Source organism: Nesoenas mayeri (assembly GCF_963082525.1).
Source record: "Nesoenas mayeri genome assembly, chromosome: 11".
NCBI classification, from domain to species: domain Eukaryota; kingdom Metazoa; phylum Chordata; class Aves; order Columbiformes; family Columbidae; genus Nesoenas; species Nesoenas mayeri.
The window spans coordinates 2,510,534-2,537,258 of record NC_137563.1 but is presented as its reverse complement, the minus strand read 5'-3'; the positions used below and the strand labels follow the sequence as shown (position 1 = coordinate 2,537,258).

The following is a 26,725-nucleotide window of genomic DNA, read 5'->3' as shown; positions in this document are numbered from 1 at the left end:
TATACACATAAACATGTGGCCACACTGGTTGCTTTCCATTATTTGTCATTATTCAGCTTTAATTAGAAACAGTCTATCTTATTAACTGAGAAATTTTTTTGCTGAAAAAATAGACTTTTTTCCCCCATTGAAATATAATACAAAATAAATTCAATAGAACGAAATCACATGATCTTCTATATAAGGGCACAGCCCTTGCACTTCCATTAAACGCAGCGGGAGTTCTGTTTCTGCAGAGATGGAGGTGTCTGGTTCTGAAAAGAAAAATGCTACTTAAAGTAGCACCTAGCCAGGTGTTAAAGACACAACTGGTCAGAAGTGGAAAAAAGCACATATTTAGATGAAGGTTTCATTAGAGTTTGACATAAGCCATACGTTACCTTTGTAGCCAGACGACACTCCATTACCCTAATATTGTAATGAGAAGTCGCTGCTTTATTCATTTCAACACAACTGTGAGCAATAACAAACGCTGCTCCACTTGGAAGTTTAACATCAGTTGCCCTCAGAGGACTGAACTCTATCAACTTGGCCTATTGAAAGAAAAATGAATGGTTAGTTTTAATTTACTACTAGCTAACAGTGCACTTAGTTCTATAAATCAAATGCAAATTTGCATGTTTTTTCTCTTGAAAATCCAGGGACAGTTAAGGAAAGAAAACTGACATGAAACAGCGAGAAACGAGGTTTAACCTCATTGGCCAAGTTACACATACATTTCAAACCTTTCCCCTGTAGCTGGATTTTAAAATGTTTCCATTAAGTCTTTGGGTTTTTTCAGCATTTCACAGAACCCCACCCAACCTATTTTTCTGGCCTGTTTAAGACAACAGTTTTTCTTTGATCTGGAGAAAAGTCCCAGGCCTGGCTGAAGCTAACGTGCGTGCCACTAGAAACAAGGGGCTTCACATTCCCTTCCCCTTCACCAGTGTTCGTCTCCCCCTCAGTTTTCTGATTCTACACTAAATTAAGGTTAGTTTACTGAGGTACAGAATATCACCAAAATTTTAGGACTGACTGGAGAAAGCAATCATGTAATATATGGGCAATCAGACAGAGAAATGAAATAAAATGAAACATAAACTATATATAAAATATAGTTAATCTCTCCTTCCTTCCAACACAAGAGACTGCCTCGCCTCAGAGATGTGTTACACAGGCTGTGTAAGATGTTCCCAAGATTCTGTGACCTTTTAATGGAATAAGCTAGGCATGCATTAATTAAATAATTCAGGATGAAATGTAATCAAGAGATTAAATTCACATCTGGTTTTTCATTGGGATAAGCTGTAAATCATGTGCCCTGCTTTGGCTTCTTAGAATAGGCTGTAGCTCTGCAAGCAGGGACGTCTTACTGGTTTTGGCATCGTTCACCTCCAGAGAATTCCTTGAACAGCTAAAGTGCTAAATAAACAATGACAAATCTGCTTGTACATTATGTACAGCATGTGTGTTACTCCCTGCCATTGAGATTCTGGACCACCTCACAAAATCACTATCAAGACAGACAAGCTTGCTTACATTTAAGTATACCCTTTAAGAACTGCTACATTGGATCAGAATGTAGCACTGTCCGGTTTCTGACAGTAGCCATAAATGGATATTTAGGGGGAATATAAAAATAGGACAAATACAAAACAATCTTTTTTTTCCCCGCTATATTTTTTCCAGCTTCCTAAAAGCAAAGATTACGGTGGTTCCACTTACACTGGAAGGAACAGCAGACTGTGATGTTTAATAGCTACAAATAGGCTGATACTCTCTCAGTGTATCCAACAAGGTCTTTTTTTGAACCATTTTTCAACTTTTGCCTTACACAGTGTTCAGTATTTCTCAATTTAACAGCGAATGTTTTGGAAAAACACACCAAACTTCCTTGTTTGTTTTTAACAAGCTGCTTGCTAATGTCATTGTGTTTCTATTCGTTCTTTGGTTATGAAAAACATTGAATTCTCAGTTTACCTTCTCTTACCCATTCAAGAGCTTTCGAGAGCTTCAAAATATCACCCTCAAAGATACTTGTTTTCCAAGATGAAAAGTTTTAAATTATTCAGTCACTGCTCATATGAAAAATAGCTCTGAGGAACCTCAGTGTCTTTTATTGTACTTTTCTCATTCTGTTGGGTTTTTCTTTTTTGCTTTTTTTAGTTAGGAGGCCAGAATCGCATTCAGCCTCAAGTACACCAAAGCATGGGGATTTTCTGGTTTGTTCACCATTTCTTTCTAATATTTTCTAACATTTCCTTTGCCATTTTGATCACCACCTCTGTGGTATCTGAAAAGCCTCCACTTACATGATCATCTGTGTGTATGCCAGGAAAATATGCTGCTTCCTTCAGCATCCGTGTAGCTGTACGCTTACTGCTAACAGTATAAAGTGTGAAGGAAAGGTGTAGAGTAAGTACAGGTGATGTGATGTTGAAAATACACATCCCATTATGGAATTAAACATTTGGTGTAATTCGAGGAAATAGCTTATTTTCTTTATAAGCTTATCCAAGATATGGCATTAAGGAACAAAAGCTGTAGAGATATAATATCACAATTATTAGGAAAGTAAAGTTTGTCATGAAACGCTACGTTAATTTCAATAAATGTATTTTGACAGGTTTTAGGTTTGAACAGTCACAGTCCTGTGCACCTTCTGGGCCAGTGGCTGAACTCCACTGTAAATTCCACTGCAAGCACTCATGCACAACTTGGCAGGTCATGTATCTCATTGCCAGTCCACCTTCTGTCACCACGGTTAAGACAGCGAGATGGCTTCTGCATCAGAATCCAGCCACAGAATTGTCTGGAATTAGCAAAACTGGGGAAAAAAAAAAATCTCCATTGTCTTTGTAACTGGACCTGGCAAAACTTCCTAGAACTGTTTAGTTCTAAGAAGTTTCAAGAAAGCATTTTTGTAATAATTATCCCATTTACACTGAATACAAAGCATACCGACCATTCAGATTTCATTATATGGGAAACATTCTAAGTTCAGTGCTGAATTAGCCCAATAGTGTGGAACCTGGTGCTTTGCTAGAGTACATCTTTCCCCACATCTTTTCTTTCCTCCTTCTTGCCATTTCTCATTTTCATCATCGTATTCCTTCAAACTTGTCCTACTCTATTGCACACAAGTTTATATATGTAGTTCCTCTTCCATTTGCATTCCAATGGTGCTTAAATTAACATCACATTGTTAGTTTAGATTACAAAGATCCACATACAGTTCCTTCTTCTGCCAGAAAAGAGATCGACTGGTCCATTCCTCCACCTTCTGTGCCAATATAACGTTCGCTCTTTGTGCAAATTTCTGCAAGTTCTACCTGAAACAAAACATGAACATGTGAATCTTCAGCCAAGGTTAAAGATAATACTTTTATACTGCTTACATACGAACTAGCGAGAAAAGAGCTCTGAAACCATGGTCGCTCATACACCAAGTAGTATAAGCTGGTATCAACCAAGATGCCAAATGGCCCCTTTTTCCTTTTATTCTGAAGCAAAACAGCACTAATTACTTGGCCTCTGCTGGACTCACCATGGCCAGATGGTTTTCAGGGTATCCTTGTTTAGACACTTAACTCTTCTCCTCCCACCTTCCCTATTCATCTCACACTCCTCCATCCCAATAGCCAACATTTTGTTGATTTATTAGCTGAATCCATCTATACAGGCATCTTGGTGGCTTACGGAAAAATGGCAAGTTGTTACTTTATCCTGTTTTAACACACTGACTCTGTAATCAGAAATCAGGCATTGAACCTAACTCAGAAACCCTTTTTCATTGTAAATACTCTAATCAGTGCTGCTTGTCATTTCTGCTTGAGATATTGTGCTCTGCTTACATTATTTATCTGAACTAATTGATAACTATGTGTGATTGGCATTCCTTTGTGACATTTTAGGCATATCTCTGTGCATTCTGATACCAGCAGGTCAGAGGATACTGTGGGAGGGTGAATATCGCTATCATAACTGTCAAAAATAATAATTTACAGTAAAGCTTTCAACCATCAGGCCAAGTCAAAACAAAACACAAGAGAGGCCTTGGAGAATGGTCAAAGAACACAGACTAGTCAAAAAGAAGTAGGTCAAAAGGAAACCTTCTGTGTCCACCTACCACGACCCCAACCAGTTTGTTTTTCTAAGCACGAGGTAATCACACAGAAGATGGGAAAATAACTTATGTTCTCTTTAAAAAATGTCTAAAAGCCGCTGTCCGTTTTTCAGTCCAGTGGCAAACGCAGATTCCACGCTAAAGAGGCAGCATCACAGGACTGAAGCAGGCTGACCAGTAGGGCAGGGACATTAGCCAGCACACAGCTGTAAAAGGCAGCAGACAGAGGCAGTAAATCACGGTGCTAAGAGAGGTATGTGCAGGGTGCCTGCCGGCTTGCTCTCTCCACTTCTGTAATGGCACCACGGACAAAGCTGTAAAATTGGTGCTTAGATCAATGTAATCAGGCTGAACAGTTTGCAAATGCACTAACATGAATTTACTCAGCTCACAACGCAGTTACAGCCAATAAGCCTTAGGCTGATAAGCAGAAGTTTTCAAAAGAACATTAACAAAGCTACTCTAAAACTACAGAGGCTGGATCTCTTTCAATCAAATAAATGACCACTCAGAAGAAAGAGACCATTAATGAGACAACATAGAAAGTGCAATAAGCAAAAGCTTTTCTGCACTGCTTTTCCTTTGCGTATTTTAAAGATGAGCTGAAGTAGAGATAATGCTTCTTTCATTTTTCTTGAGGAAGTATAGGAACATCACACATTTTGCTGTTCTTTCTTTTTAACAAAAGCTATCTCCTAGTGCCTGACTTTTGCTGAAGATCAGGTTCATCAAAATGAATTTTTCCTGCCGTGTCTCACGTCCCCACCGAGCAGCCCCATTACCAGTTTGAACTTTAAACCTCTTCATCCCACCAATAAAAGCTTAACATCCAGTCACCACGTGTCTCTGCTCCAAATTCTAATGAATGCAATGATACTTTTTTCCCTATTTAATGCTAAAATACTCAGCCACAGCTCCACAGAACAGAAAGATCTCCACACACAGTAGTCTCTAGATGCTCGCTCCTTTCTACATGTGAAGGCGTGCCTATTTACAAACATCTGTTGCTGGGATGTGGAAACGCTGGCATGTTTCAGCCAGTTCTGCTGAACCTGCCTTTCACCCCTCTGAGAGCAGAGCAATGTCACATCCCTGATTTTGGTAGCCACTGGCAGGAGACATCAGGCTGGAGGTCATTAATATGACTCACTGGCAGCAACAGAAACTTGTCCGTGCTGGCTGGAAAGACCACGCCAGCACACTGGTCATGCACACTTAAATAGGAGCTGTGCTGCGCAAACCTGGCCTGAAGTACAGCTCCTGAGGTACTCACAATGTATGTTCCGCTCCTGGGCACAGCTGCCTGAGGTAGTATTTCATCTGCAATTGCTAGATAAAGCTTTGTAGAGCCAGTAATTAAGCATTTCACCCTTCACTTAGTCTGGCTGCATGTCGTCTCCACATACACATCAGCTGCCACTTGATTGCTTAAATCTTTTAGACTTTATGAGCCTGTGCTTATTAAATAAATATCAGGAGAAGTCTTGCCGAGGAGGAATGTTAACAATTAGGACAGTGCCACTCCCCTGTCCCTTTACACAGTCTGGTGAATTGTGCCTGGTTAAGCGTTGGGCCTTGCTCCGTCCCAGCTCACCAGCCGTCCAGCTGCGTGTGCTGGGCTAACAGCGCTGTTCCAGCTTGAGCAACTTGTGTTTTGAAACTCGGCGAGGATTGGCAGGACCACCAAGTAGTAACTGGCAAGGGTTGAGAAGAACCCTCTCCACAAGACAGCCCAAGGCATCTCTGAAACATTATTTGGTTTCTAATTTAAACAGGCCCTTGCTGACACAGGCTGGCCTTCTAATACTAGGATGAGAAGCATGTGAATGGAGAGGAAATTGTCATCTGTATAGAAAGCAGTTTCTACTTACTATTGAGACAAATGGGCAAATGTTTGCTTTTTTGCTAAAACGAGTGAAAGGGCAAAGTTCAGAGGAACTAAATTGTAGCATCGGAAACTAATGTGAAGACTAAACTGCGGAGCCTTGTGTACATATGTGATACTGGAAAAGGATGGTCATATGAGTGAAACAGTGAACCAAATGTCAGGAGGTCTGAACTCAATTTCTAGCTCCACATGAAGATACTTGTGATTCAGGGAAAGTCCCTTTAATTCATCATAGCTCCATTTCCTCAATAAAATAGGAGTATCTTCCCCTCTTTGTAACTGGTTATTGCTACTTGGGATTCTTAGATGATAATGCTATAAATATGTGTGATGTCATTACTATAAACTGCAAAAAACACATTTTTGCTTCTACAGAAAATATCTCTAAGGAAAATATTTGCTAGAACTATGTAATAAAATCAAATAACTTGCCTATTTCAAGGCAATGCCTTACTCTGATTCAACTTGAAACACTCGGAAGCTTTTTTAGGGCAGGGAGTGTTTGAATCATCCGTTATTTAAGTCTCTCTGTAGTGTATGTCCCACCTGTAAAAATCCAGAGCTTCTCAGATCAGATCCCAGATTTCACTGTACAGTTTGGCCACATCTCAAATGTATATCTGAACGATACCTGGGCACTCATCACCTCCTCCTCCCGGCTGCACTGCAGTTCCTGCAGAGCAGTGACTCAGAGCATCCTCACAGCCACATTTGGGGGACCACCCCCCAGGCTTCCCACAGCATCACCTGCCAGGCAGGCAGGTCAGAGGGGGCAGCCACTCCTCAGTAGGGCTCAAAGCACAAATGTTATACATCTAAAATAAACTATGTCATCCCTACTGAGTTCCCCAAGAGTCCCAACAGGCGTTCCTGTAGAACCAGGTGAAAGTGGGCATTTGTTCTTCAGGAAGCACCATGAGAAACACGCAGAATGGATAAACCCCGTGTGCACACAGACTACGCTTCCGTCTCATGTATTTTGATCCGTACAAGAGAGCACTTCAAGCCAACCACGAAACATGACTAGTTCTATGCACCCAAGACCCATTAGCATGGTTTTTCCATCCCTAAAGCAGTATTTCAAAAACACTAATAAATCATAATTTAAGTCTTCATAGAATTTTACGTACTTTACTTTAAAAGCATTCCTATAAGGCTGCTGTTATCTTCAGCTTAGAGACAGCACAGATATTTGCATGATTTGTTCAAAGTCATGTGAATCAGTCACAAAGCTGAAATGAGAATTCAAAAACATCCCTATTCCAGTATTGTGGCTCATTTCTCTAAAGAATATGGTCTCAGGCAAACCTTTGCACGGTCGGTTTAACACCTTTTTAAGATGGTGGTAATGAAAAGTGGAACAAGAAGATACTAAAATTGAAGTAAAAATGGGTCTGAACAGTAGCATTATGACTCTAGAACAAAATTACTTAATTCTATGAATCAAAGATTTCCTTCTCCCAACTGTTCTGTGATCCCCATATGATACGCTACTGCCCTCTGAATTTCTGTATTATTGTTCCAGAAAGTTGTTCCAACCGGGCTGGCTGGACCAGCTCATCAGTTGTGAATAATAACTCTCCTGTGGACAGTAAGTCCTAAGCTGTCGTCTATGCTATTAAACAAGTAAAGTGAGATCTTTAATGTAGTAATTAAAAAAGTAAAGCTTAAACATTAGATGTTTCTTTTGATCTTGCCACCCCCCCAAAAACACCCCCCCCCCCCCCCCCAAGAAACCAAACCAAACCAAAAAAAACAAGCCAAAAAACCTAGCCAAGAATGGAAGTGCACGTAATGCCCGTGAGTAAGTAACGGGCTGTCAGCTAGCTAAAATTCATTCAAAGACTCGGGTTGGAATAAAAATACAGAATATATTGACAAAAAAACAGCCTTTGTGGGTCAAACCAAACCTGAAAGTGGCCTCTTAATATGGACCAAAGGGCAAGTACAGGTATTTCCCCAAAACATTATTTTTTGATAAAGAGCTTCCTGAGCTGAATGTGAACTCTGCACATTTAGAAACCAACAATGGATTTCTTATAGATGAACTTGTTCAGACTCCCTTTTAACTTATTCAAAGCATGTAGAACATCCAGTAAAAAGGACTTCTACAACCTGGCAGGTAAAGAACTATCTCCTTTCTTTGATTATTAACATGCACCTGACTAACTTAATTTAATACCTTGTGGCTCTTACAATGTGAGGGGCAAAGAGCAATTGATTCCTATCCACTCCATCCATTACATTTGTCATTTTATGGACCTCTATCGCTTCCTCCTTTAAGTGCATTTTTTCAAAGAGTTCTAGCTTATTTTGGGGGACCTCATTCTGTCCTTTTGATCACCCATTTGGCTCTTTCCTGAATCTTTTCTAGTTTAACTATGTTGGTTGGTGAGCAAGGCAAGCGGCAGCAGTATAGCTTTTCTTAAGACCACCTAAGAAAACATTTCTTTTGCTACTTTTATGTGGCAAATAAACCACATAAAATTTGTGTTAATTAGTGTTGATATAACCATATGGTAATGCAATCTCACTACTATTCCACCTATTTCACTGAGGTCACTGTCCTGACGCTATAGTCAACAGGAGAGTCTGTGTGACCACATCAGCTGCTCCAGTGCAAAGTCCCTTTGTTTAAACCAGCTTTGCGGTGGCGGGGCTGCAGAAAACCTTTCCCTTATGCTCAGTGTTGTGAGGTCTGTCAGGATGAGCTATAGTAAGTAGGGAAGTTGGGATGGAAACTTAAATATCTAAAGTCTAGCAATACCCGGAGCTATTTTGTACAACTGATCTGTTCAGCCTCTGAGCAAGGGAGAGGGATGAGCATAACACGACAGTAGTAGCAGCTGGTAGGTGAGTTAAACCTTGAAGTCTCCCTGGTGATCAAGAAACATTAAATATTGCAGCTTTTGAATGCCAGACCCGATACGATACATACAAACACAACCAGTGCTTTTATATCTGTTGGCAAGTACACATGCCAGGCTGGCTGTGCTTCCACGGGAGATGTTTGCTATCCGTGAGTTACATGAAATATTAAATGTAACGTTTTCAACAACAAAAAAGATACAACATATCAAATGAGATAGTTAAACATAGTTAAAACAATACAAAGCAGCATCATTAGGAGTAGAATCTCAGCGCATACAATTCACTCGCTCACCTAATAAGCAATTAAGCATTCAGAAAGGTATGTGAAGTAATAATCTATTTAAGGAAGCTGCTGTCTCTTGATGATTTAAAACCGAAACTCTCAGGTTTTAGACAACTTTAGTTGCAGCGTTTGGAAAAATCTAAACGTGACGATGTACAAAATGTATTTTTTCAGGCTGTTCTTTTTCTGAAGCTTAATTCTGAAGTCTGCTCAGAATGTATTCTATTGCAGGAGGCAGCGCTCACCGGCTTGTCTACCAGGCAACTGGCCCCCATGTGCAGAGCAAGGCTGGCCTTTGATCTAGGAGCTCTACTAACTACCTCTGCTTTTTGTTTGAAAGAATTTAAAGTTCTCCCTGATAAGGAGCAAGTCAATCTTGGGTTACAAAGACAGAAATTACTACCACTTAAAGCTGTTTTATCTTTGAGCCACAAGATTTCCTATCCAGCATGCACAAAGTCTAATCTGGGAAATCATATTAGTGGAGATATAATTTAGCCTGACAAAGAAGGGTTGTGATTTTTAATTATTAGTTGCCTTATGTGTAGTTACTCTAGATGGAGAGATTTTTTTGTAATAAGAACTTATCAATAGCTCTGCATCATGTTACCTTGTTTGGGATTTTTAATAGAAGAAGTGGCCTTTCAGTAAAATGACACTTTTCACTGGTATGTATTTTTCTCTTCTTGCTTACTTACTTTCAATATGAAACACCTAAAATCCAGGGTTTGATTTTCAACTGAGTATTTCTGGTCTTTCAAAAATGTTGAAGAACTGCTGAAAGATTATTTTTTCTGACTGTTTCCAGGCTCAATTCAACATTGTATTAGATTTGGCTATATATACCCTGATACCATCCAATACGGCTCATTTGAGTCTGTCGCCCCATCATTTATTTTATTTTCTCTCAGTTTGACGTTATTGATAATGAACACAAAGGCCTAAATGTACAAAGGTATCCAAGGAATAATGAAAGTGAGCAGATGATCACTACCACTTACTTATAAAAAATTTCCTAAAAATAGAGACCTAAAGAATTAACTGAGTGAGAACAGATAAGGGAGTTTCACTTTTAATAGTCCCTTTGCTCACAAAGAGGCCAAGGGCCAGCTGCTCTGATTTTCACTCCTGCAATGGGTCTGGACAGTATGTAAACTGTGACAGAATTTGTCCCTATATAACTGTCACTGCCAATATGTTCCATAGCAGTGATCAATCCCTTTCAATCTCACATAGACTTTTAGAGAAGTAAACTTGTGTAAGATTAAACCCCTTAAAAGAGTAAGACAATTAGTGAGCAGGAGACAGGCAAATATTTGTTAGTAAAACAGAATTAGTGTTGCTTAGTAGTTTTTTGGAACAGCTCACCCTACATTACCCAGAAACTTGATATATACAAATCCAGAATGACAGCAGCCAAAATAAAGCAACCTTCTCTATAAAATCATAGTATTGGATTGTATCTGCCTCAGTGGTTTTATGGAAGTTCATTCTGGCCAAAGTTAAATGTGCTAGATGTTCTATATATAACAATGCAGGAGTAGAGATAGCTAATCTTCAAGATAAAAAAACCCAATTTTCTTCCCATTTTAAGTTTTATTGTTCATGACGAGAAGCTCCGTGAAGAAAATACCGTCATTAATATGAGTTATTTTAAGACTCCTATTTTCAGTGCTCCAAAAGTCTTCAGCATGCAAATGTAACTAACTGGAGTGTTTAAATATCTATTGAGCCAAAAGTCCTGTGTGTACATTTACTCTCTATGGTTCCCCAATGCAAATTCATTAACATTTTGGCCAGTTTAATCTGAAAAGTCAGACTCAGTCTGCTGCTTCCCTTTACAATAGTGTTGGTCATTTTATGGCAAATTCAGTGTAGATTTTCTATGAACGTCTACAGCATACAGGCCTAAAAATGGAGTAAAAACATTTACAGATAAAGATGAGTATTTTACAGTAAGAAGAAAACATTCTCTGTCACTCACGGCAAACTTATAGTCTAGTTACATAGTGATTTTTTTTAAATCTGTGCATGTTTTGTACATACGTATATATGTACGAAAATAGCTTCTGAAATATAAGGCATGATATTTATTAAGGTATAAAATGATGCCCAAATTTTGAGGTTATTTTTACCAGCAGGAATGTCCTGTTTTTTAATAGGAGGTCTTGACTAGGAATAGATTGCTGAAGTTACCATCTGCTTCCAGTTTGCATGCAAAATCCCAATTAGCTAAATTTCATATACGTTTTGCAAGGTAATTATGCTTACTTTTTTCCAAAATGGGAAAATATTTGTCAAGATAGTATCTGGATGTCCTCATAAGCACAGCAATCTTAGCTTGACTTCGTCTGCCCTCTAACATGCTCAAATAGAAGGTTATCAATTTGGTTGATGAGAGATCACAGCCTTTGATTACCAACTGCTCCAAAGTCCTCTGTTTCCCCTGATTACAAACACACGTAGTCAAACGGAACAAATTAAAGAACCCTGAGTTTTAACTCCACAGGGAGAAAGGAACTTTAACATTTCTCAGTATTAACATTACTTTAAAATACTGTATCTAGCTACCATTTGGTGTGCGTGCAATTTGAGTTTCTCATATAAATAACCTGAGCATGCATCTAGCAAATATTTTTGATGCAGCAATATTATAAAATAATCCTGACCAGTATTATCAGCATGTTATTAATTTCAAAGTCACACTATCGATATGAACCCTGACAGATTTTCTTGCCAGATAGCTAGATATTAAAACCCTATTGCACATGAGAAAAACTGTTAGGAAGTGGTATTTGATTAAAGCCCGTTCCTTATTATATACAGGCTTCAGAAACAACGTAGAAAGGATTCCAGTTGGCCTGTCCTCCCACTGAAAACAATGGCATTGCCAGGTATTGTTACTGTTTAAATACAGGACAATGTTGAATGTTTTGGAAATCCCACACTCAAATTGATCTGAGCCAACATTTCAGCAAATTGAAGCCAACGGACCCTGTGCCTTTACAGATTAGATTTAGGTCCTTTATTTCTCATTCTGTCTGACTTGAGATTTTTCTCAGCCTAGACAGAGCCAAATATAATTCAACTTCCTATGCTCAACATTTCACATTAAATTAAATAAATCCTGTTCACTTTGGATCTATTTTTCCCAATAAGTTTGTGCGCAGCTGCCCAGCCTTGAGCAACAGAAAAAATGTCCGGGTGGCTGAACAGAACTTAGTACCACAAGATTAACATCCGGACAGCACCACTATCATCACATCTTTCAAGTCAATCTAGTAACTCAAAAGTTACTAAGTGATTTGCTCTACTCATTACTTCCTATCATGAAATACAAAGCTGGGACAATTTAGAGCATTATTCTATTTCCTTTACAAAAAGAATCTTCTCCTGATGAAAAGCTGTACAAAAGATTGATTTTGTTACAGTAAAATAAAAATCACTTTAAAATCAAAAGCTAATACTGAGCATTGCTGTTCTCTGAGTGATGCCAACACAGCCTTTGACTGGTATCCTGTTTGGAGGAGAAAAATGGACTCTTTTTAAAGATCGCGTTCTGAATTTTCCGTCTTGTTATTTGAATGCTATTGCACTGCTGCAACTGGTTAGCACTGCACATCTGGCCGAATTGTCTCTTTTCCCTAAACTATTGTGTATGTGTGTGATGGGTTTTTAAAAAAACCTCTTGTATGCACACTGAAACAATGCCCTGTTGCAGACTTCTACACACAGTCATTAGCGAGAGCTTGCTTTTTTTCCTGATCTTGTTTTCAACATCAAAAAAGTGCTATTTTTATAGTAAGCCACCATGAAATTCTAGCCATGTTTTTACAATATTTTTCATTTTGGTTATTTTTGGCTCTTAATCTCATAGGCCCAAACATCATACTGGAAGTGTTATCTCATAAAAGCTCTAAATTTCAACAACTTTTACTCTACAGCTACTATTTTAAGCGTACATTTATCAGGAAGAAAAAACATATAACTCAAATATTCTCATAAAAATAGTTTCACAGAAACAAAACAGATAAATGTTCCACTCAGTAAAAGGTCAATTTTTCATAACTTTGGCTACAGACGCCCTACAGTTCAGCCAAATCTGATTCCAAAGCCAAAAGTGTCTGTGTTCTGCTGCTACAGACCATCATATTAAGATTTTGAAAAGTCCATCACACTAATGAGGGGCAAAAAGTCAATCTTTTCTCATAAAATTACCACTATGACCAGATATTGTTAGTTGTAAATAATACCATTTACAACTTTCGCAACTCTTAAGCATTTGAGAAAAAAAAAAAAAAGATGAAGGGGTAAAGTGATATTTCTTCCTTAAAATGAAACAAACACATAAATATCCAGAGCCCTAAAAACGCAAGATCCTGCTTTGCTTTCTAGTAGAAAAGATGTGGAAAGCCCCTGTTTCTGGTCAGCTAAGAATTTCCCTGCCATGGGGGAGCTCCCAGCTGATACGCAGCCAGCATTACTGGATCCTGCACAGATCCTGTTTGACACTAGCACCGGAGGCATAAGGAGCTGCAAAGAAGTGGCCAGAACACGTTTTAGACTTCTGAGGGCTCACATGCCTAGATTGCTCTAATTTATACTCAGACTAGCTCTGCCTTATACAAGGCGGTTCTGCAAGGCTAAGCATAAATTCAGCACAGCAGAGAATCTGGATTTAGCTAGATACAAGAAGTTTCTAAGGCTAAATCATAAATTAACCAAGGACACTGAACTTGTTTTGACTGTCCTGTAAGATTTAGGAAAACTTAAAGCCTGGACAAAAGTAATCAGTCTTCAGAGCTGTCATCCTCTGTCTTAACCACCACAGCCATGTGTCTTGGCCTACGCAAGCACACAAAACCTTGGGTAAGTTCTTAACTACTCCTGTGTTGCGTATAGTGATTTCTCATCTCTACATTAATTGCTCATTTTTCATCATAAGTGCAAAATATTGGCTACAGACAGCATTTCCTGACAAAAACGTGCAATAGTGTCTTCTGTGTTTGTCCAGCTATATTTGAGACACAAGATTAACTTTCAGCAAATTTGCCAACCAGCAAGCAGAAGAGATTTTGGGTTCATTTAACAGAACACATGAGAAGGAAAGACACTCAGTGGAGTCTCTGTCTTCCTTCTTTTCCTCCACAAGTTTCTATGAAAATGCCAAATGGAGTTTTTCACCTTTCTTTAGAGCAGGTCTGGCATAACACTGGCCAGTACTCCCAAGCCATGTGTGAACTCAGCTCAAGATACACACACAGTCATTTATTCACTGAAGAAAGCTTCTTGGAATAACAAAAACCTGGCTTCTGCTTTTCCAGATACGGATTTCTACAACCCAGTAAAATTTGGGCTTTCTGGCCTCTCTCAGTTTTATGGATTTTGTAGATACCAGTTTCTGAACCCATGCACTCCAGTGATTTTGATCAGTAATTCCCAAGCTTGGGTCACTGGTTACCACCATCAGAGATGTGATAAGACCATCTATGAAAAACCACACACTTTTTGCCAGGCCAGGTACACATATATGAAAAAGCACATCTGTCACCTCCAACCCTCTTACCGCAAAGTGTCATTCATTGAAGTGGAATCCTCAATTCCTTGTTTTTATCTACCATTGCACTGCATCTCACCTCACAAACCAGAGCCTCTGGTAAGTGTCCAATCCCTTACTTACCTTTTGACCACACATTACACCAACACAGTGCGACGGCGACTGTGGCCACATCCTCTCACATTAAAAAGGCGCCCTGCCCCACCAACCCTGCTTCTTTCTGCCTTAACTCTGCTCCATCCCTTCCTGAAGCGAGCACTGGGAACTGTGCGGTGCGGGATGAGCGCTTACTGCGGAGCAGATTGCAGCAGCTACGTGAAGAAGCAAGTCACAACTGATCAGCAAAACCCTTCTGTGTGGATTTGTTTACCTCATGACTCGGATAAGTGCTTGTATACAAGTGTAGTTAACAGCTGCCATCATCACGTACCACTTTAAGTTGGCTTTGTACCACAATTTGGGAATGTCTGCCTTAAACAATAGGCACAAATACGCATAAAGTCACACTCGGATCTGTTCTTTTCTCTTCCTGACAATGTTTTAATTTAAAATCCTAGTTTCACTTAACCAGACATTTTTACTGGAGAGAACTTCATTCCCACATGGCACCTTCAAGGACAATGACTCCTCCAGAAATTTGTATTACGTGAGCCAAATTCTACTAACAGTTGTACTGCTAACAGGTCACATACTTGGGGGTTGTTTTTAGACTAATTTTTGTTTAAAAAAGTGAAGAATACATTTTGGATTGTAAATACGCTCATTCCAAAAAACCTACGAAGAGAATAAGGAGAGTCAGATGGAAGAATTTTACCTCTACTTTGCGCTGATTATATAATTTATCAAGAAATTGTTCCACAGGCCTCCAACAGATGCTCTGCTGTTAAAGCCACGAAAAGTCATTCGGGGAGAGGGTAAAGGCCTCGGGGGTGTGGTCCGCATGCTTCAGCACATATATCCTCGGTCCTGGCCTCCAGATAGCACATCTGGTTCAGGCATGGACCTGAGAGTTGGCCAAAATACAGGCTTACAATAATGTGCCTTTTTTCAGCTTTAATGTAAGCCTGTTTTCTTGCCAAATTCAAATCCTGCCAAAATTTGGCCAAAGATGTTTGCTCAATTGTGCAATATCTTCAGTTTATATCCAGCAACTCTTTGCAAAAACAATTGTATCGTGTTTTTAATGTTTACGGGCATTAACAATATTTAATTTTAAGTAGAATTTTACTGCTGACACTCTTGTGTTTTACAGTAAATTACCTTAGAGAGGGTTTTTCCATTAGCTTTTAGTGTCACGAGTCCTGCACAGCACACCAAAGCACTGGAGCTAGAGAGACCAGAACTTGGAGGGATGGTTCCATCTAGCAGACAATTCATTCCAGTTGGGTTATTAAGACCAAAATGTTCCTAACAATGAAAAAATAAACAATCTCAGTTTCAAGTACAGACAGGCTCAGGCTTGCAATTATCTGATACTTAGAAAGAGAATCTTTCTGCTGAGTTGCTGGAACCAAGGACCTGCTTCTGGTATCTCCAAAATAAAGCAGAATTTTCATTTTCCTTAAGAACAAAGCCAGTGGTAGGGCTTCAGCCAAAGGTATGTCTGCAATTCCTGTGCACAAAACATATATGAGCTGACAGAAATGTACCCCAAGCAGAATTCAGTACAGGCTAAACTCCTGTGAATTTACCGAGCTTCGTGGGTGGGTTTGCAGCGCTGGCTCTGCTCTGAGCTGCCGCCGTGACGGTACCAGAAGCTGCCAATCATTTTATAGCCTACTTGTGTCCTTTTCTCCACAGCTCCTCACTTCAGGCATCCTGAAGAGCTTAAGGTCCACTTTATGCTTCACTTCTAATGCTGGCTTGTGGTATTAGGGAGCCACACCATGCTGATGGGGAACCAGCAGCCATGCAGCTGTATTCAAAGCCAGATGCTTCCATCTCCTGAAGCAGCCACAGGACTGACCCCAAGAAAATCACAATGGCACTCGAAGGACACTGTGCTTTAGGAGGCACAAAGACGTACCAGCGGTGATGGCCTTTGTCATGCTATTTTTAGAATAAAGTTTAAAATTTTACATACATGAGAGATATCACAGATAATAGATTTAATTCAGAAGTCTCAAATCTGCATAGTCTTTTAAGTACTCTTTAGTTGCTTCGTCTTTTTATTTAACATAAATTTCTCTCTGTTGGTAGTTTGAAATAAACATGCAGTACTTCACTGAATGTATATGGGGATATATGAATAGCTACATTCTGATACAGATTTATATGTCAATAAACTATGCTACAACGACAATAATCAGAAAAAACAGCAGTGTTTCCCTAAAGAAATGCCCACCTTCAGAAGATTTCTACTACTTTTCCTGAAACAGCTTCAACCAGAAATACCAATGGTAGAGACCAGCAAACACAAAGAGCCTCCTTTAATGTCTTCTACCATCACTTCAAATTATTTTAAGTTTCCCTTTCTACAAATACAAGGGAATTCATACCTAAAATACTATTGCTGCCCATGCCCCTTCATGAAGAACACTACACAGGCTTGTTTAAAAACAGAAAATGCTTGAGTAACCAGAAACTGATCCACAGTTTCTGGATTGTCTTGAACATGAATCAGGCTTGCGAGCTTATCACGCGATGTTTAAATAGAAAACGTACTTCGGTTTCAAAAAATGAAAATGGACTTTGCCAAGTTCTGCAATAGTTCTGTCCCAAAAGGATAGCATGTTCAACTTAATATAAACAGATTATCCCGCTGGACCCTCCGAGTACTTGTATTTCACTGTTTTTTAAGTCTGTAATGTTTATGCTTATTTTCTGCCAGTGCTAAAGTCTGCAAACCTGCTTTGCAAATTAACCTTAAAGTATGAGAGCTTGTTCCTTAGGAAACAAACCTCAGTAGCAGACTGCAAAATAAATAAAGTCAATTGGTCATGCTAGCCTTAATATAAGAAAGGATATATTGTAAAGAAACCTAATCTATATCTCTACAGTCAATGCAATTTAAACGTCTGTGTTACCGAGCAAAACAAAACTGCAAATATTCATGTTACTGCAAACGTAAGTAATTTATTGGGGTCTAAACACAGGGGCAGGTGGATTGTGAGCTATTTGTGGCACTGATTGTTCCAAATACTGTATTTTGAAGACCCCGGTGGCAGGTTTGAGGCAGGCTTTGATGGCTGCAGTCCTCATCTATCGGATTGTCCTGTGGGGTGACCTGCATGGCCTATCCTTTAAAAAGCACATTTACCCATCAATTGGGCAGGCTGTGGTGACCTGTTCCTGACCCAGCCGTCCCTGTTCATCCCATCTGCCCTTCCAGAAATATCTCTGGATTGACATCAGCTGAGATGTTTTTTTTCCTCAAAGGGCCACAAATCACCTGCAAACAGCAGGTGAGATTTATAACAAGCCTCAAATGTGAGTTCAGGCTGGCTCCCAGGACAACATTGACAATTAGTACTTGGTTTCATGAGTAGTTGGTTCTTTGAGTCAGTTTGGAGACAGATGAGCTCACAAAGGAGAAGATAAAGCTCAAATGAGCAGACAGGAAAATGTCTGTCTGTTCAGTGTTCCTGTCTTTACCGTAAGTGTGCTGTTTCCTGCAGAGCTGCACTTTTAACTTGGTACATTTTGAAAATCCTTCTCAAATTCTACACACTGAAAACTGGGATGAATGATTGTTCTTACTGGATTGTTTTTCTATGTGCTGTTTACTCACTTTTTACACATTCTTTTGCCCACTGCATGGGTTGCCTTCACTCAGTTGTTGTGCACAAGTTGTAGTTTTCCAATGCTAATGGAAATCAATGATTTTTAAAATGTGTTCATAGGAAGAAAAGGACTAAAATGTGGTCTTTGTGTCCTGACAGACAAGCCTCCTAACCTTCTTAAAAGCACATTTTAATTAGATTATTCCATTGGAAAGCATTCTTTTTAACTTCAAAAATATAGAAATGCCATTTTGATAATGAGTTTGATCATGATTTTACTAAGCAGTTATTTGTTATTGTAATTTATGTCATAGAATATCTGCAGACCACTATTCTCATTTTTAAAACAAACCCACTCATATATGCTTTTCAAATTTTAACATTAAAAAACTTGTATGTCAAGAACAGCTGTAGAATGCAGGGAAGTATTTTGAGGGTGAACACAAACACTTGTTGTATTCCTACATTGGTTTCATAAATTAAATGGATTTGGCTTACCTGAATACCCTTCAGTCCACACAGGAAGTAGTTATGCCACTGAGGTTTGGTTTTGTTAATCTGAATGTTATTAACATTAGTACTGAAATCCCTGTGAAAACAGAAAAACCTTGAGGCTTTAACTTGTCAGTAAATTTAGTTTGAAATAACGTGGCTTATTACTGCCACCTGCTGATGAATAAAACCCTTTCAATGTCAATTTTTCCAGTGAATGTTTGTTTTAATAGATCTTTATTAATCAATTAGATAAGGATACTTTAGAATGGAGCATAAGAATTTTTGCTTAAGTTGTAGAATTTATTAAATAAATTCAGGAATTAAACTGCCTTTGGCATCCCTAATTAAGGCAGCGTGCCTTCGATCTCATGTGCATGTTTTCTTAATCTCTTTAGAGAAGTGAAAATCTAAATAATTGTATCTGTCCAACCTAGAATATTATGTATGCTACAAGACATAATTAAAATAATTTAGTTTAAAGTAGTTGATCTGTTTCCTCCAGGATCATTCTGGTAATGGTTTTCCTAATCCATCCTCATTTCAAAATAATAAAAATAGTAAGCCTGAATGTTCCTAAAGAAACTGATGCTACAAATAGGTGCTGTCAGAATGGGCATGGAGTGACATGCAGAGGCCTCAGAGAAGTATTTAGGTTTAATGGAAATAAAAGCACTTTCAGGAAATCAGACAGTAGGGGACAGTCTGCAACTCCTAAGAGAATTGCATTTTTTTGTCCTTACGCTAGTCCAGTCTGTACCTGTAAACTATGTCGGTTAGTGATGTGCTGATTTTCAGCGGGTTTCATATAGATGTAACTCACACAAACACAGAATGTGGGATGGGCAAGATGCCCACAACCCTTAAGTCTATTTTTTTTGTTATCACATTGAATTTTGTAGAAAAACCAACTCCTAAATGCCCAAACTTTATTTTAAATCTAAATCTTCAGTCTCGCCTTTGATCATCCTTATAGAAGGCAGGCAGTTTCATATAAGAACTCTATACTTAAAAAAAGGAAAAACATAAACTAAAAATACTGTGATATTGTCTGTCCCAGCCTTTTTGTTTCAAAAGACTGTCAGGAAAGCTTGCCCCTTCTCCAAGGTTATGGCATGAGATGGAAACTGATTGATAATTACCCTCCTCTGGTATTTCTGAAGGCATTTTGAGAGGTATCATGTCAGATCTTCTCTGTACATGTACTTCTCAATTACAAAGACCTTATGTGAAGGGGAGGTGTTGGGAACTTCAAAAGACTGTAACTTTTGAATCTGGTTTTCGCTCAAATAACATAAAAGGTATCTGATCAGCTGGCATGATTTATGATGAGAAACACATATGTGGTTTTCCTTGCAGCCTGTTCTCTGTCCTGCTGTTTCTAAAAGTTAATGTGAACTATCACAGTGGAAGAGGGCTAGAGAACAGATTTTACCAGTTCACGAAACAAGAATGAAATAGGAAATAATGATTCTATGGAGGCTTATGGTGAGTTCTTCTTCGCCAAAGGCCTATATATATGCATTCACCAAAGGCATAAATCTACCAATGCAACAGGCTGAGAAAAAAAGACATACTGTCAACGGTTTTGTTATGTGGTATAGCATTCTAAGTGTTGAAAAATATTTCTTTGTTACGAAATTATGGCCATGTTTTAGCTTTGTTTTTAAGCAATAGTGTCTCAACAAAACAGAGATGCTTACAGCTGTATTCTGAGACCTATTTTTGGTTTATGGTTTAAAACATTATTTCAAACTGAAACCAGGGTAGCTATGAAAATATAGTGATTGTGCACGAATAGTACACTTTAAGATCAGATCAGTACTACAGCTGGTAAAAGGCAGAGGACAGACTGATGGTAGAAGCAGAGACAGGGAGACTAGGGGTAAAAGAAGCCATCACCTTTTCGGCAGCGGCAAGCTCTTAATTCATCTCAGCTATAGCATGAAAACATATTCCACAAAGTGAGTGAAAAATACTTGCCATGGATGTAAAAAATTCCTTCAACTGCCTTAGCAGCAGCTCAGAACATGTTTTTGTAACAAACTGAGCTTTAAGCAGCTTTTAATATGTGCTTAAGTAGTTCCCACTTTTGGCAACATGTTCCTGTCCCCGCGCTGCCATACACTGTGCTTCCAGGGAGTGAATTACCATTGGCAAAAATGGCTTAAGCTCAGCTTGTGCCAATTCTAATTTTTCCAAAACACCCGCAGAAGTTCATGTGGATGAGTGACCTGCTCTGAACTGCCATCTAACCACACAAATATCAGTCTGTTACAAGGAAGGAGGCAGAAAAATGTGGCTGAACTTGAAAAGAAGGGCAGGATTATTTCCCTATGTTCAGCATTTGTGAGACCATAGCTGGAATACTGCGCCCAGTTTTGGGGTTTCTCAATACAAGAAAGACATTGGCAAACTGCAGGGAGTCCCGCAGAAGGCCATCAAGATGGTTACAAGGGATATCCAAAGGTCCCTTCCAACCTAAATTAGTCTATGATTCTGTGAACAAGTAGCTGTGGAGGAAGTGGAAGAGAGGGAATACAGATTCTTTGAGCCAGGATTGTTTCTAAAGCCATTGTGTTATGAAAATACAGCCCCAGGTTCTCCAGAGCAGAAGTGTTAGCTTACATATGCAGTAATTGATTACAAAACATTTCACTCATTCTCCAGGAGAAACTGAACTGCTGCCAGTTGCGGGGATTACATCAAGAAAGATGAGCTGAAAGAAGGGAAGACAGGATTGCACTTTTAGAAAGATTGAAAAATCAGAGGCCAATCTGAACAAACAGGTGGGAGACAGAAGCAGCGAACCTACTGCTCTAAACTAATATGCACAGTGTAGAGCCAATGGGATTCTATCTGCTTGTATCATTCATTTTACACAATTAAACTCTATATTTCAACAGAAGTTTGTCAGATTCTGAGAAGCTAACCTGTATTACAATTGCATAAAGAGTTTCATAGAAATTAGTAAATAAACACAATAAATACTTACAAGTATGAGGAATTGGTATTTGCCAGTTGCACGACTTGACTTTTTACAGGTTTGACTGCAATTAGTATATCTTGTTCTATAGCCATGGGGAGCACAGCATAACCACAGTAGTCTATATGTTCTCCTACCAAAGAAACAGACATTTGTAATATTTAGGAATAATTCTTTCTACCATAGCAGTGTGGGAACAGAAGTTCCAGCTAAAGGCCCTTGGACAGATTATACAGAAGTACGGTTTTTATGAGTAGTAAGAAGTGACAGCCCAGGCCAGTGAGAATGGTATCTCGGGTCAGAAAACTGCCCTCCCATATGTATGACGTGTGAATGTCCTTGGGCTTAGTCTGCAAATGAAACAAAGATAACATCAGTGTGGTGTGTTTTTAATAACAATTATTGGAAAAACATCTTATGTAACATCTTAGTCCAGGTCTGTATCTGTAAATCCTATAAACTGTCACTGGTTAATAAAGAAGGCCTCTGCCTGGCTCTGTGCTCCTTCCTGAACAAGATCTCTGTCTGTGCGTGCATCTCTACTGACACAGAAATGCAAGTAAATCCTAAATAAAAAATAATTGTGTCTCTCCAGTCTGCCAGTGATTCACAACCAACTGTTCTAAGTTCTGTGGGCACATCTCTATGGCAGAGTAAAAAAGAAGAGATCACTGTAGCATCATTTCATGCTTTATCATACTCATTGCTACGTGGTTGGCTATATTTGGTAACTTACATTATAATGGAAGAGAAAAAAATATTAATTTGTGCATGCACCGTTCAACAAGTAATTTCTATTAGATTTCCAAAGCCTTTAAAAAATGGTATCAACCATAAGCTGGCCAGTTACTCTCGTTTTTAAAACCATCACTAGTCTCTATAAATGTTTTTTCCAAAGCTGACATTTGAGCATGCAGTTGATTATAACGAGGGGTAGTAAAAACTAGTACTGTCTTCTTTTCCCTTTATATCAAGCAACTTCTCTGAAAAAGAAGTAAAATTAGGACCAATGTTACTTTGATTCTATGTTTTTAAACTGCTAGGCTTCCATGATGGCAGATAAAATAACAGCAGATTAATTTTTCTCTTTTACCTATTAGGTTGACTCGCCCTGGTGCACGAACGTAAAACTCAGGAGCCGTTCCAAATTTTGACAGAAACATCTCCTTCAGCTTCTGCAATCTGAAAGCAGGTTAGACACATTTAGAAGGACTATATTTGCAGAAATGGCAGGAAGTTTCAATGTTTCTTGAAGGTTTACAGCAGCAGTTCCCATAAAGTTCTTTAGGTTTTCCATTTGGAGGTGCCAGACATGCCACTCAAAGTTCCAACGCGAATTAAAAATATTGCATAATGCTTTATTTCCGAAGATTGTACAGGTATCTAGCTTTTGCTCTGCTTGCAAAGTTGGGATGCTTTGGTGTGTCATGCAGGAACAGTGGGCTAACAAATAAGAGATTAAGCCATTATTTTAGGGAAGCATAAGAAATTTGATAGTGATCTGCTTCAAAACTACCTTAAAGCAGTTTAGATGGCACACTAACCCATTAATTTTCATTAATGTAAGCAAGACTTAAATGGTGAAAATGTGGCAAGAACACAAGAGAAACAATCTTTAAAATGGGACTAAGAATATTCTACCAGTATACCCTATTGGCTTTAGAGCATATAGCCATTTTTTGTTGGTTTTTTTTTTTAGTCTACTACCAAAAATCCAGTACCAGAAACCCTGCTAAGGTTTCTACATTTAGTCTAAAACTAGAGCTAGAAGCCTAGTTAATTCAGAGTGTAAGAAGACAACAATGAGAAACAGATGTTACAAAATTTCACAGTCAATTATTTAGTTTGTACTTCTTTGTTAAATCTGTGTCACTGTCCAACTACATATTCAAATGTTTTGTAAGATTTCTTTAGATGGAAAGCTACAAAATATTATTTGTAGTGATTTTTTTTTCTTAACAGATCTTTCAGTACTTTTCCATCTTTGTGCCCAGTAACAAAGCTGTATTAGGTCCCTCTGTAATTTCCCTTCCTTATAATCTCCCCTAGTATTGACTAATTTATCAGCCTTCCAATTAGCAGAAGCAATTTCTGCCATTTCATTGTACAATCCCATTTCTAGATAACAATATTGTTGTCTATGAGATAATCTGTTGGCAGAATTCTAGGTGTTAACTTTATTCCTTTTTGTGTCAGTACTTAAAATGCTTCTTTGTTTCACAGATATTTTTACAGTGGTGTTGGTACCAAGAGACTAAGAACAAACAGAGCAGTCATGGGGGTATATTTATGTAAGTGCTGATTGATCTTTTTTTTGTTTGTTTTTAAATGTGGGTTTTACAAGAAGGCCTGATGAAAGGCTATTTACAGGCTTTGGCCGTGATGTTGCAACACGCATGCTGCATTTTAAGCACCTACATCGAAGACGATTGCCAAAAGTGTTAAGCAAAGGCATCCCTCACAACCTCACACATCCAAATCTGGCAATGCTGGACTCCTCCTTTCCATGTAATGTACACTGAAACACTGCAATCGTACACAAGTAACAGAAGTCGGTTGGTTGTTTTTTTAAAGATGCTTTTGCAGTGCTAAAACAGGTAGAAGGATCGTTTGAACTGTTTGTGCATTCTACTTGCACATGCTGAGTGCAACTCCAGGAGGAAAGAGCATGTGTTGCCATGTGCCACAGCCACACCAACGCACAGCCAGGCCTGTGCTGTTCCACCTTTCTTTTATAGACAGAAGAATAAGAGGATAATCAGTATTCCCAAAATTCTGGACAAAAAAAAAAGGAGGAAAGATGAATGAATGATCTCCCTTGCTGCCACAGGGGCACTGTGCGGGAGGCAGCGGGGATGTGTGGGCTGCAGGGAGCTGTGTCTGGGGGAGATGGGGCCTGAGGGGTCGGTGACCAGCGAGTTGCTCGGCGGGACAATGGGCCGCTCGCCTCTGCCAGCCCGTGCCCGCTCGCTGCCGGGGAAACCCAGGTATCCCCAGGCCGATGTGGCTGCGGCGACGGTGCTCCCGGGGCCGCACCAAATGGAAGTGTCACTTGTGTTGAGACGAATAGAAATATCGCAACTCCAACGCCTCTCAGCCAGGGGCCGTGGAGACAGCCCGTCCGACCTGTGCTCCCACCTCCCGTCTGCCGGCACACCGCCCGCTCCCGCCTTACCGGCGGCGCCTCCCGCGTCCCGGCTGCCGCCCCGGCCTCCCGGTGCAGGGCCGAGGGGAGCGACCCACCCACCTGGGCTGCTCCACCAGCTGGACCCGGAGGGTGCTGGGGGCGTCCGTCGCCATGGCGGCTCCCCTCGCGGGCCCCTGGCTGAGGCGGGCAGGGCGCGGCGTGACGGCTCCGGCGGGACCGCGGTGGCGGGACGGGCAGCCACCGTCCTTCCGGGCGGCTGAGCTGGCAGCCCGGCCTCCGGCCCGGCCCGGCCCCGGCGGCAGGCAGCGCTGAGGCGGCGCCGCTCGGCCCTCAGGCCCGTCTCGCAGGCTCGGCGGCACCCCGCAGGCTGGGAGGCCGCTCTGCTCTCAGCGCCTCAGCCGCCACAGCCCCGACGTGACAGGGAAGCTGCCGCCGGGCCTGAAGGAAATGGGCTTTTTCCTTCGTTCCTGTCAGAATTTCGCTGACAACAGAAAAGCGCCCGGCGCGGCCTGTGCGGTTGGTCACCCTGAGTGCCCGCGCTAGCCCAGGGCCGCCCCTCGGCAAAATGCGCGAGTAATAACAATAAAAAATAGGCAGCGTGATCCCCTACGGCATTATTTTTTTTCCCCTTGTTTTTTTTCTGTTGTGCGGCTCTGCCAGCTTCCCTCAAGCAAGCGGTCCCACAGCTCCTGTTCACCCTCAAGATTAATGGCTGCGGCTCCTGAGAGGAACTGAGCTTTTCAAATGCGTTTGCAGACTCACTTGTTTATCGTTACTATGTTGGTGTATATCTTAAAAACACTAATATTCAGCTCCTGGAGCTTTAAGTGCTTGGACTGAGAAAAGCAGAGTAATATTTAACTCCTGGAGCTTTAAGTGCTTGGATGGAGAAAAGCAGAGTAATATTTAGATGTCATTGTGGGTTAATGTGTCTGAGGTAAAACTTCTTTCTCCTGATTATTACGGTTGGCAGAACAGCAAGACAATTTTTTAAAGACTTAGAAGTCGCCATAGAAATAAAAGAGACAGTCAGAAACTGTAATAATATAAAATGATCCACAACAGAAAAATATGGAGGCCCAATGCTGCTGACAGACCCGGGTCTGTGAGGGCTCTGTGGAGATGTGGAGAGGCCGCGCTTGTCTGACGGGGATTTTACCTCACTCGGTTGAAGGCAGCGGCAGAAATTAGTGTGTAACAGTCTTTAGGAAGCCGGTGCTTTGCAAGGTCCGTGGTTTTTGCAGTTCAAGCCTTTTCAGATTGCTGATACAGTATGATTTGCTTATGGTAAACACGGCGCATGCAAACCCTTCAGCACCGACTGAGGCAAACAAGCTGCACCAAGGACCAAGCGCCGCCGCCGTACGAGCCAGGGGCCGGGCTCTCGGACGTTCCCATCCGGAGACGCGCAGTCACAGCACTTACAGCCCCGGTGATGGAGTCGGGCTCGCAGCGCTCACACCGGAGACACGCCGAGCGGCCCCGGCGCCATCCCGGCGCGCTGCGGGCCGGGCGGGCGGCGGCAGAGCCGGGGCGCTGCGCCCCGCTGAGACGCGGCGCCGCCGCGGAGGCCCCTCCGGCGTCAGGGGGCGAGGCGGTGCCGCAGCGCCCCCCCGGAGGCCGGCAGGGCGGCAGGGAGGGCGGGCGGGCGGCGGGCTCCGCCCGCAGCC

The 26,725-nt window shown here is 40.6% G+C and overlaps 1 protein-coding gene across 3 annotated transcripts in view; it reads right to left on the bottom strand.

Moving 5' to 3' along the window:
• Positions 1 to 26,623, bottom strand: part of GALK2 (galactokinase 2) — a 46,066-nt gene extending 19,443 nt beyond the window's left edge. The window contains exons 1-7 of one of the 3 annotated variants that reach the window (XM_080350875.1): positions 26,215 to 26,623; positions 23,001 to 23,089; positions 21,917 to 22,040; positions 18,928 to 19,018; positions 15,968 to 16,114; positions 3,216 to 3,314; positions 381 to 533 (exon numbers count right to left, since the gene is read on the bottom strand). In XM_080350875.1, coding sequence (XP_080207001.1) covers positions 381 to 533; positions 3,216 to 3,314; positions 15,968 to 16,114; positions 18,928 to 19,018; positions 21,917 to 22,040; positions 23,001 to 23,070 — 684 coding nt within the window. In that variant the 5' untranslated portion in view covers positions 23,071 to 23,089; positions 26,215 to 26,623. Of the gene's footprint in view, positions 1 to 380; positions 534 to 3,215; positions 3,315 to 15,967; positions 16,115 to 18,927; positions 19,019 to 21,916; positions 22,041 to 23,000; positions 23,090 to 25,154; positions 25,691 to 26,214 lie in introns of those variants that run through there. The other 2 variants (XM_080350874.1, XM_080350876.1) reach the window with 2 other exon arrangements.
• Between the last annotated feature and the right edge of the window lie 102 nt (positions 26,624 to 26,725).